Source organism: Dreissena polymorpha, chromosome 5, assembly GCF_020536995.1.
Source record: "Dreissena polymorpha isolate Duluth1 chromosome 5, UMN_Dpol_1.0, whole genome shotgun sequence".
Lineage (NCBI taxonomy): Eukaryota > Metazoa > Mollusca > Bivalvia > Myida > Dreissenidae > Dreissena > Dreissena polymorpha.
The window spans coordinates 3,559,412-3,572,674 of NC_068359.1; the positions used below are offsets into that span (position 1 = coordinate 3,559,412).

Sequence of the window (13,263 nt, forward strand, 5' to 3'; positions counted from 1 at the left end):
GCATTGGGATTTGATTGAATTCATCTCTATTAAAGAATAAAGTGATTTATAGAACATATAATGCAATTATCATTTGGGTTTGGGTTGGTAAAAAATTACACCTTCATGTAACGCTCTGTGACATAGATGTTCATTTTGACATTTATTTTGTGCTGTGAACATTAATAATTAATAATAAATTACAAAAATCAATGACAACAAAAAAATAGAATCAATGACAAATGCAAACGAAATTGATTCCAGATTGCGCTTTGAACGCAGGACCTATATAACAGTGAGGTTATTAATTCACAGATGTTGGGTACAGCTCACCAGCTTCTTTATTGCTGTGTTTGCATGACTGGTTGCCTGAGTAACACGATCCAGGGCCTCTGAAATATCACAACATTATGTCAGTATGCATACCGGTATGTAAGGATGTAACAGTTACAATAGTATCATGCGTTGAACATGGAAACAATATATTTGTGAAATAATATTTCATCACATCTTATTTCTATAAACTGTTTTCATTTGCTATCTGTAATGTATTCAATGTAATATATTTCATACCTGCACCTTGTGCAATATCTAATCAGAGAGTCCTGAAGACCCCATGCTTCACACCTGAGATTATGATCCTAGTTATTTGTGAAAAACATTGTTATGGTGACCAGGTATACATGTTTTTACCCCAAGTGATCCAATTATTTAATTCGGCCAATATCCATGTATCATTTGTGCGACTGTCCTATCAAAGTTTCATGAACATTTGGCAATTGATTACTTACAAGCTTTTTCTTCAAATTGAACTTGTGACCTACTTTTTACCCACATTTAAGATTTTTGAACTTAATAATATAAGAATTATCATTGAACAAATAATCTGATCAAATTTGAATATGCCTGTTGACAACCTGTTGTGCTGTTGTGTTTTTTTTTCAATTTGACAAGGCTACCTTGTTTTTGACTCATATGACAGAGTTTAGAATTTGACTAAAAAGTCCCTGAGACAAATCTTCTCAGCAATATAAAGATTGGGTAATACAAGTGACATTGATACTGTTCATAAGATTTTCATTCACTATTGACCTAGTGATCTAGTTTTGTATTCCTACATTACCAAGTATCAAACTCGGCTCACAATACCATTGGGACAAATGTTCTAACCAAGTCCCATAAATATTGGACAACAAATATTTGGGCCATGCTCTGTGAAAAGGAGGTTTAATGAATGTGCATACATTGCTGGCCCAGATTAGCCTGTGCAGTCTGAACAGGCTAATCAGGGACGACACTTCCCGCTTTTATGATATTTTTCCTTTCAAGATAATCACTTCTTAGCAAAAATCCAGTTAAGGTGGAAAGTGCCATTCCTGATCAGCCTGTGAAGACTGCACAGGCTAATCTTGGACGACACTGTACGCATATTCATTAAACCCCCTTTTCACAGAGTGTTGCTCATTTCTCAAATCATCTTCCTTACTTTCTGCATCTTTCCTGTCTGGTGCTTCTGCAGTGAGGCTTTTGATGTAGGCTGCAACAGCAAACAGTGCAGTGAAGTATACTTCATATATGCCAGAATTAAAGTGTCGGTACTTATGGCTTTGTATACTTTTGTTGATGATTTTCCATGAAATGTTAGCAGATACAATTGTTATTGTTTCCAGTAAAAAGCACTACATATTTTTTCATACCTACATGAATAAACTTTGTTAAATCTTTTAAAAACAATAGCCAAACATGCATACTGTCTGTCTCGTCAAAAAGTAATACAAATCAAAGTTTTAACATTTTAAAATTTAAAATATCCCCGGGGATCAGTTTATAAAATGTTTGGAAAATGTATAGAAAGAAACAACAGCATTCATATTAAACATCACGTACCCTTTAAGAGGAGCTCATACCGAGGGACTCGTTGTATGGGTTCAAGCATGTGATGCTGAAGTGTCAGCTGACCACATTCTGGCAGACGCTGAAACATTCATAAGGCACTGCATAACTAGAGCTTTGTCACAAATATGACTTATGACCTCAGCACCGCTGTGTCAACTAATCAAGGGAGAATAACTCTCATTATAGCAGGTCTGCATTTGAAAAGATTTTTACAATAAATGTAATGTTATTGAAGACCATTGTAAGTACTTATGGCTATGACTCTTAAATTTATTTGAAAGTCTCTGACATTTAAGTAATTTTTCAAAGCTTTACTGTATGCTACTTCTTACTACGACCCATGAAGAAATTTAAAGCGCAAATTATTGCTTTAAAGTCTTATATTCAAATACAAGTACAGGTATCATATTTTCCGACCATGCTTGTTTACTAATTACAATATTGCTTTGTGTCAAAAAGTGCCTAAACAATGTTTATTCCCATCCTCTTTTTTTTCTCATTCTAACTTGCATGTATTGACATAGACATAGACATGTTTATTAAGTAATATAGGCCACCGGCCCAAAATACAGCATTTACAAAATATATCAGGCAGAGTGATACATAGTCATATAATCATACATTATGAACATTTAAGCAAAAAAAAAAGAAAAAAGTTTCTGAAATGATACGCATGATTAAAATGTTAGATAGAGCATTTCAAAAATATATTCAAGTATGTATGTTTTAAAAAAAATTTCTTCTCACAAGCGACTTATGCAAAAACTTAGCAATCCTTATTATATTATGTTCATCTTTTAAGCATAAGATAGCAAAAAACATTTGATGAGATCGGTTTCTTAACCAGTCAGGTTGAAGAATGTTTGCCTAAATGTTTCGTATTCATTACATTCAAAAAAGAAATGATATTCATCTTCAACTACACTTATATTATTTTTTACACGTAATGGACAAAATCTTAAATGTCTATCTATTGATAAATGTCGACCTTTCTCAATCATGAGATCATGTGCTGAGCAACGAAAACTTGACAAAGTTTTACTTAAAACAAAAGACAAATTTATATTCAGATATGGTTCACAGTACAAATCAGTTTAAAAAAATCTATAATGCAATGCTTTAGGAGAATTGTCAATTTTTGATTTCCATACTTGAAGATATTGTTCATTATGTTATGTAGTTGTTCATGTGTTATTATTTTACTAAACATTGCTACAGTTATGCCCCCTTTTTAACTTACAATTTCTATAATATGATTTTCACAACTGGCTTTATATATTAAAACATGCAGTGTATCCTTCATGACTGCTTTAGCTAAGTCCCTTCAATCCACTTCAACATCACCATGCTCTTGACAGTTGTACCAAATTTAAATTTGTATGCACTTAATATTCAACCGCATTATAATTGGATAAAATTACATGATGCAATTCATATCGAGATCAATCACTTATCAATCTATATCCTCCTCTAGGTCCTATTTTTCATAATTTCATACTTAAAAACTGTGAGCCAATTGTTTCTATTGATAAGCTCTAGTAAGCTCAATTTTATAGCCCTATCAGACTATAACAAGGGCAAAACTGTACAGTCACATCATTAATGTATAGCGAAGGCTAGGATTTTATGCTTTTGAATAAGACTGGAAAAGCTTAAACGTAATGTATACTGTTTAAATGTTTACGTCACTGTACTTAAGTACACATGCACAAACTGGCACATAAGTGAAACAAGGTCAAATCTGCTACTTCAATAAAGCCATGTCTCATAAAAGCTTACCAGTATAATCCTCAGGTGACAACATTCACAAAATAGAAATAAACAAACTAGTCTCTTTATTATTGCAGATTACTGTTTTTTAATTGAGTACATTTGTTTGCATTAGGAAAATATTTTTTTACCTGAATTTCATGGAGAATGCCTGCAAATTTCAGAGATTGTGAGGTCCATTTGTTTATCAATAACATAGTGTTGTCGTAGTTCTTTACATATTCAGTATACAGCAGTAAGAAAGGGGCCAGTTTCGCCATTATGTCACTGATTTTCTGCTGGGTTGACCTAAATGTTGCAAAACAAAAGGGTGATGTTGATACATACTTTTAACATAACATAATATAATGAACACAATGTAAATTTTACAAAACATCATTCAAGGCCATCTAAATCGCAATGGTCAAAATAAAATAACAAGCAAAAACGCTGAGGGTCAATGATTTTACTGCATTAAGAGATAATCTTCATCAAGCCCATCATTTGATTTTACTGCATTAAGAGATAATCTTCATCAAGCCCATCACATTCCTGTTTATATACAATGTGACCCAACAATTAATTATTGGCTTTCAAAGTGTCCTTGAGACATGATTATTTACACACTTCCTAGTATAATTATTTCATTATTTACTTGCTTTATGATAAGAAAAGATCCGGAGTAAGAAAGGGTACCAGACATTGAGCGTATAAGATGGTAGTTCAATTACTGCATTCAAGATATTCTATGACCCTTATTCACAATGTTTTATGACCCTTATTCACATTGTTCTATGACCCATTATCAAATTGTTCTATGATCCATATTCACATTGTTCTATGACCCATTATCACGTTGTTCTATGACCCATATTCACATTGTTCTATGACCCATATTCATATTGTTCTATGACCTTTATTCACAATGATTTATGACCCACATTCACATTGTTCTATGACCCATGTTCACAATGTTCTATGACCCATATTCACATTGTTCTATGACCCACATTCACATTGTTCTATGACCCACATTCACATTGTTTTATGACCCACATTCACATTGTTCTATGATCCACATTCACATTGTTCTTTGACCCATTATCACATTGTTCTATGACCCACATTCACATTGTTCTTTGACCCATTATCACATTGTTCTATGACCCACATTCACATTGTTCTTTGACCCATTATCACATTGTTCTATGATCCACATTCACATTGTTCTTCGACCCATTATCACATTGTTCTATGACCCATATTTACAATGTCCTATGTCTATATTCACAATGTTCTATGATACTTCCTCAAATGTTATTTGACCCATTATCACATTGTTCTATGACCCATTATCACATTATACATAACCAATATTTACATGGTTCAAAAACCCATATTTGCAATGCTTGTCAGAGAAAAATTCCTCATCTCCACAGCTATGAAAATTCCAAACCCCAAATTCTAACAGTGCTTTTTTCCCCACCACACCAATGCAATTAATAGGCATGTTTCCAGAGGTGAAAAGCCCTGAAACTTTAGACAACATTTCTCACCAGTTTTTCATTCTGTCTTCCAAGTCAGGGAGGAGGAATTGCATGTGAAAGTCATAGATGGGCTTGATGGCCGAGAACATCTGCACCACCACTTCAGAAGGCATAAAGCTTGACTTGGTGTTCTCCTCTTTTATTCTTGTATGGAACACCTGCATAAAATAAGTGTTTTTTTGTTAGGTAGTACATTTTCCATATAAAATGGACAGACATGTTATTCGTTATTCAGCTGTCTTACTAAATAGCTCAGGACTAGTGAAATATATAACAGGTTAACATAGAATCAGTAATGAGTATAGTTTGACAAATGTGAATCAGTGGATTATATTAATGCTTGTACATTTCACTTTTAAGCTGGAAAGCCATCATGTTCAGGCTTTGATTCTTCTTTGTGTGGATTTGTTGCCAACCTTCCCCACATCACTCAGGAGTCAAAGCTCTCAGGCTTTGATCCTCAAATTCACAGTCCAGAGGTCCACAAACTGCTTCTGTTTGATTCTTTGAGTGTTTCATCAAGGTGAGACCAAAGTATGTCAGGCAGCCCCAATTAAGGCTGGGAGATGGTCGGAGATAAGCACATTACTGGGCAACTGGGATTCATTGCTCAATATTGACAGATAATCATCAGTGCCCTCTTGGCAAGATAAGCTGCACTGTCTGATTTATTAGATATTATGCCTTTGTTTCTGTCCAACATTACAGTCTTTTATTACAACAAGTTACATTGCTTCTGGTGCTTGCCATTTCCATCTTTACATGACAATGAAAAATACTCCTAATAAAAATTTAAATTGACAAGACGAAACAAAAAATTCAAAATTTTAACCTTTAAATTGTATACCCTTTCTTCAGTATGTTTTATGGTTATTTTAAACCAAAAACAGAAGCTGGATACAGAGAGCCATGAACTATGACCAGGTTTTCTTGAATTTAGCAACTTCAACAGCAGACAGTGACTTAATTGGGAGAAAGCAAATCCTACAATCTAGAAACTCTTTTTGTTTTGAAAATTAGTCATACATTTTTTTCAGCATATTTATCAGATCTGACTTATAATACAGTGACCTGCAGCTAACAAGTGGTTTCCTAGATTTAATTTCATTTTTTAAAACATAAAACTTCTTCAAAACTTGAACCAACCGAGCTCACATCAACACATTAATTCAAGTGGGATGAAGAATATTGATTTACCGCCATGAAGGATATTGATTTACCGTTACTGGTCTTAATGAAAACCAAACTTTTTTTAACCAACTCGTTGCTTCATGTCATGATTGTTAATTATCCTGTACATGTGACTAAAATAAAACAATAAAATACCATAACAAAGACTCGGCAGCTGCAGTGTATTTTGTTCAATGTATTTTTTTTATAGTTTCACGGTTGGAAGTTAACATACATTTTTGTTCAATAAATCTGTCTTTTTGTATAAAGTACAGGAATTATAAAATTTAAGAGGTAATTGACATCTGAAAATAAGTAAATTTAAACACAGCATAAGAGCTTTAATGCATTTTAAGTGCTTCTGCAGAATGTATGTGATTACCCATTAGATCATAGTGTTGTGTAACCTACCTCTTCCAGCAGCCGTAGTCTGGCCACATAAGCGCGCTCTGTTGTCAGAAGTTCGTACGCAATTTGGTGTACTTTGTCCTTTGGTTTCTCATCCTCTTCCTGGAGACATGTGAAGAAAACCATTATACACAAAAGCCCAACATTGATTTCACTAATTCCTTGTAATTCAGATAAGTGTGGTCAGAACAGCCCAACACAACTTTAAGAAAGCACATTTCTTTACTTCACATGTAAAGGCTGCAATATGTGCCTATAACATTATGATAAAAAATAAAATGTTATAACTTCATTTGAATAACAAAAAAGCATAAAAGCTGTTTTAACATTTTTAAATGCAAAGTTTCATGATAATGTACACAGTTGAATATTCATTAAAGCTTTAAATATTATAAAATAAATTGTAAAAACTATAATATAAACAGCACTTAAAATGTACATTAAACACAACTTTTTGTTATAAATTTCAGAGATAATCTATAATTATTTGCAACGTAGATAAAGAAGTTAAATATTCCAACCCACCTCAAGTTGGTATGAATAAAAAGTTTATTAGATTAATGGCAGAACATTTTTATTTATTTTAACTTGCATCCAAACACATGCAAGAAATTATGCATAAAACTAAAAATAGAAGTACAAGTAATAAATAGATCTACAATATAAAATTATTTCAGTCAATACTGATCCCTACATGCATGTTATGTATAAGCATTCATCATATCTTTGCCTGAAAAAATGTTTCTTCTACATTTGACAAATGCGTGTGGTTTCAACATGCTTTTAGTAAATGAAAGAGTGAGATTTTGCAAAGTTACTTATCATGTAATCACTGATACATGCGGGGCTTCATCAAACTGAGTTACTTATAATGTATCAGCAGGTCAGATTAGCTGCCATTTACATGTGATTTCAATGCCAGTGACTAAGGTGTGAACATTTCATAAGTATAAAGCCCACTAAATGGATTTATTTGTGTGATTGTGTGATTATTTGAATTCAATGCTTACACCAATGACACATGTGTAAAAGGTTCACTAGTATAAGCCTCACAAATGTATCTTTTGCGTGGGTAATTCACAAGTATACTGCTTATACCAATGTGTATTTTCACAAGTATAATGCTCACACAAATATGACTTACATGTAGAAATTTAAGAAGTAAAATGCTCATACCAGTGACTTACATGTGAAAGTTTCACAAGTATAATTCTCAACGCAATTGACCCAAGTTGGCCTGTTTAAAATTTTAAATATTAAACTGCCAAGCCAAAATACCTAGGGTAAGTATTACTTAGAGCTTATAAATCCTCAAAATCAACCAATATTTCATACAATATTTAAAAAAAATAGCGTTAACACATAACAAATCATTGTTCTTAAATATAGCAATAGCCAAAATTTTAAAGCTACATGTGGTCTGAAAACATAGATTTAATAAGACACAAAATAATTTTTTTGTCTTTTGCCACATCACATCTAGCGTTGAAATTTTGGCTATTGCCGGCTATAAAGAACACTGATTTTTTATGGGTTAACTTTATTTTATGAAATATTTTTGCGAAATATTTGTTGATTTTGAGTATTAATGTTACTTTAATAAAGTATTTTGCCGATAATATTTTCTATGCAATATCATTTGTATATGAAGTGGGAAATGAGATTTTCAAGTCTGCATTATATCCATGCCTAAAATCAGGAAGTTGTTGAAATGGGTTGCAAGTAGGATTAAGACTATCTTTAAATCCTATTTCAGTTTGGTAAATCCAATTATCTTAAGCTTTGTCTTAAGTATTCACTTCCTATATGCTAAATATCTGCCATAGGGCTTCTTTATTCTAATACAACATTAAATTGATTGCTTAATAACAAGCAACAAGAAAACAGTTCACTTGAACATAAAAAATAACTTCTTACAAAATATATCTGTGTCGTTTTTCATTGAATTAAAGGGGCTTGTTCACAAATTTTGGCATTTTTATGTTACTGTTGATCATTAAATGCCTCAAATTAAGATAGTTAAACAAAATTATTCCAGAATTAAAGTCAATAAGTAATAACATAAAAAGAATGTGTGAACCTTAAAAAAAGCACCACAGAGGTTCGAACCACTGTTCTTCAGATTTAATGTCTATTGCCTAATATCTCTGGACCATCCAAACTTTCATATTGTATTATGCATTTATTGCTTTACATAAGTGAACCACATGATGTTCAAGATTTCAACAAAAACAACAGATTAAACAACCTGAACAATAAGATGTTTTTCTCAATAAGATGTTGCAACTCTTTATAATTTTAAAATTTCAAAATGATAGGCCTAATTACTCCTAATTGAAAATGTATCGGTATTAATACAGTATGTTTTTATCGCAGTAGTACGGTGGCATAGAGGTGACATTCACTTCTCTTTTTTTAAATTGCTCTCCTCTTTTTTCTATCTCGTGGCCACGAGTTAGCTATGTTGTGGCCAGGAGATAGAAAAAAGAGGAGTGCAAAACTAAATAAAAGCGGTGTACAATTAAAAAAAGAGAAGTGCTTCTCTTTTTTTAAATTGCTCTCCTCTTTTTTCTATCTCGTGGCCACCAGTTAGCTATGTCGTGGCAAGGAGATAGAAAAAAGAGGAGTGCAAAACTAAATAAAAGCGGCGTACAATTAAAAAAAGAGCGGTGCAGTAAATAAAGGCAGATTGCATTAAACAAAAGAGGAGAGAAAATTTTCGCTATCTCCAGATCCCGAGTTAGTCAGCCAATCAAATTTTGCGTAACATGTGTAAATATTCTGTACGCATATATATAGCTGGTCGAAGCAGGCAAGGCTCTGATATAACATAACATAATTGCACTCCGCTTTTATTTAGTTTTGCACTCCTCATTTTTTCTATCTCGTGGCCACGACATAGCTAACTCGTGGCCACGAGATAGCAAAAAGAGGAGAGCAATTTAAAAAAAGAGAAGTGAATGTCACCTCGATGCCACCATACAGTAGAGATATCTTGTGATCCATTTTTGAATCTCTTATTACTTTAACTAGTATTATTGTTACTATTAGCAAATTAATGTTGTAATTAAGAACACACAATTATGACACTTCTTCTTCAGAATAATACAAACAGAAAACAAAAAAATCCTATGAGTAAATGATGCTGTAAATAAAATAATGAGGATGCTGCTCACGATGATGATTTGGTAATTATGACTAAAATAACTTTGATGATCATCGTTAAATGTACATATTAATCATGATGATGATGATGATGATGATGATGATGATGATGATGATGAGGAGGAGGAGGAGGAGGAGGAGGAGAAGAAGGAGGAGAAGAAGAAGAAGGAGGAGGAGGAGGAGGATGTAGATGATTATAAGGTTGATATTGATTATGTAATTTTCATAAAAGCACAGCGAGTATAATGATGAAAACGATGGTGAGATGATCACGCTATTAATGCTGATGAATATACTGATTATGAGTGTCATAATCAGGGCCCAGCTTCTCTGCGAGGTTCAGTACCATAATGAAACATTAAGTCAACATACGCACCTAGTGCACTATCAAGTATGCCTCTTACAATTACTATATTGTACTACAATGAAACAAATTGTGAATGAGTCAGCTAAACACAGTACAATGATAGCCTTTGTACATTTATTTTCCAATATTTTTGTCTTGTTTTATAAATAAATCATACATATTTTTTGTTATTTTTCTAATCAGAATGAACAACTTACCAATGAAACTTTAAAGTTAACCATTTTTACATCCCAAATAACATTCCACAAAGAAATTTCACACACAATTAACAGTCGCTACATGTTTTCACTAACAGTTTCAGCTGAACATCAATACTGCTCACTTTTATGTCTGAATGATGCCTGTGTTCTTCATTAGGCAACTTGGGTGATTACTGTAGACAGGTTATTATTTGAAAGCAGCTGTTTTCCAGCACTTAATACTGATTCTTACAATGTTGTTGCCTATAAGTGCTATGATAATGTACACAAAAGGTAAACCTAGGTGTTACAAGGGTGTTAATAGGGTACTTCACAATATAATAGCAAGTATGCCATGCATGATTATATATTTAAAATTGAAATTTTTTAAATTCTGAGACTAATGCACCCTTAAAAACATGATCATAACAAATCCTAATCCCAAATAATATTTTTAAAATGTTTAAGTAAAGGCAGTATTTGTTATATCTTAACTAAAATGCCAGGATTAACAAGATGTGCAAACAAACACCATGCCCCCAAGATCAACCATTATTATTTTTGTTATTTGACCTCTTTATGAGACCTTTTGTGTGGCACCCCAGTTTTTTTTTTATAGAAAAACCCCCTTATCAAGATTAACATTTGTGTTATTTTTATAAAATCCATCTTGAAATAGTAAAGTTATTGCTGAGACACAAATTGCAAGGCACATTCTTCTCCATTTCTGTTGTTTGCCCTCTAATAAAAGTGTGACCTTGCCCTTTGAGATTTCGACCCATATGTTGCAAGCAACACATCCTGTCCCCAAGATTTACAGATAGTGTGACTGCTGTATTCTTTATAAAGAAGAAAAAACATACATTTATAGTAAAAAATGGGATCCTAAATTTATATATTTCATAACATGATTGAATAAAATTAAATAAATTTATTTATTTAGATTTATTTAATTTTATTATTGCACCGGAATAACATGATTGACAAACTTGATCTTTGTCAAATACCCAAGCCCTGGCTTTGTCAGCTATGTTTAAGGGCGAGTAACTAAGGAATGTGTTGATCATTGGGCTTGAAAAGTTTCTGGCATACCTACACTTTAAGTGGTAGTTTCAATTTAATAACTTGATTTATGTGGAAATACTAATCACTCCACAACTTAAAATAACAGTTTCTGCAAATAACTACAACATACCCACTCTCAAATTTTGTTTACTTTGGTTAAACGGCCATTGGTATAAATAAAATCTTCAAAATATAGTGAGGGAAAAATTACATACAACAAACATCCACAAATCTAAGGCAATTCCTGATGATATCCCTTCAAGAAAGCCCCATGGGTTACAGATGCATATGCTTTCTTTAACACACTAACAGAACTTATGATTTAATGGTGGTATCTTTAAGATCATGGGTTTTCACACATGCTCCATTACATTAAGTCTTGATGAAAATTGAGACTTGAAATAAACAAGAGGGCCCAACACTCTAACATGCTCACCTGAGATCACAAGTACCTAAACTGGTCTGAGTCGGTAGTGTTCACAAGGCTTAACACTTTACCACCTAGATAGGTTACTATTGTGACACATTTGTAGTCCCTTACAAAGTTAAGTCCAATTATAGGTCTTTCTTACTAGATCCAAGTTTTAAAGGTTTCAGTTCCAACCCTTAATTAGATACTGATGAGCAGCAAACAGCATAAAACCAGAACAGACTGCGAGTTACTCGCAGACTGTACTTGCAGGCTGTTCTGGTTTTATGCTGTTTGCACACAGCTATTTTCACTTAGCTTGTAAGTGGAAAAGGGTTAAAATAGCTGATTGCCATGTTTTTTTAAAACACCATAATCATTTTTGAACAAGCCCTGAAATAATTTACAACAACACAATTTTTAAATGTTCTGAGCACATGAAAAGATCATAAAAAATGACCATTTTATAAACTTGTTACTGGCATGTTTCATGGGTAGTGGAAAAACAACAGTTAAGATGAGAATAAATGAAAAAGTAGATTGATTGGGAATGATTATAGAACAGAAAGAAAATAAGTGAATGAATTGGTGAGTCTATGAATATAGTAAAGTTTACATGTGTGGATCAATGCGTGAGTGAGTGACTGAGTAAGTAAATCAGTGAATGAAGGATGAAGTGAGTGAGTGACTCAGTGAGTAACCAACAAAAGTGGGATTTTGTGAGTCAAATGAATAACTAGTCAAATGAACAAACAACACATAATCACTAATAAACAAAACAAACTAATAAATGAAGGATCTAGTAAATCCATTAAATTTAAATTTTATTTGTTGCTACATTGTTAAAATGAAGTTTCTCTTAAGAGACACAACTTAAAAACAATTACAGAATGTACTGTTTTTAAACAGTAGCTGGTATGTTTATTGACAAAATAAATCAAAAGTGGAACACTGGGGAGGGCGCAAGATAAGACACTTGGATAAGAGATTTCCGGCATTTATAAAGAAATATTGCCAACATATTGAAACATGTACTACACCATTAGGGCCAATGAAATATCTGTTACCCAGTTACAATTAAACTTTGGAACACCTCTGAAGTTTACATTAAATATAAATAAGATATGATAACCTGGCATGTTCTTCTCTATAAATTATAAAGATAAGATTCTGGAAGAAAAAATTCATTGGTAAAATTCATTTAAACTTATCAAATAAAAAACTATTATCAACGATATTATATAATGAGAAAAGGTACATTGTTCTCTAACATTGCAAATACATACAGGTGCGTATATACTTAAGTTTATTTGGTTATCATACACTCTT

General features: G+C 32.6%; 1 protein-coding gene across 7 annotated transcripts in view; it reads right to left on the reverse strand.

Moving 5' to 3' along the window:
* Positions 1–13,263, reverse strand: part of LOC127832262 (FYVE, RhoGEF and PH domain-containing protein 4-like) — a 102,962-nt gene that overhangs the window by 20,927 nt on the left and 68,772 nt on the right. For all 7 annotated transcript variants that reach the window (XM_052357629.1, XM_052357630.1, XM_052357632.1 and 4 more), the window contains 6 exons: positions 6,753–6,851; positions 5,181–5,329; positions 3,777–3,933; positions 1,867–1,954; positions 1,466–1,516; positions 313–371 (listed from right to left, as the gene is read on the reverse strand). In XM_052357629.1, coding sequence (XP_052213589.1) covers positions 313–371; positions 1,466–1,516; positions 1,867–1,954; positions 3,777–3,933; positions 5,181–5,329; positions 6,753–6,851 — 603 coding nt within the window. The remainder of the gene's footprint in view (positions 1–312; positions 372–1,465; positions 1,517–1,866; positions 1,955–3,776; positions 3,934–5,180; positions 5,330–6,752; positions 6,852–13,263) is intronic.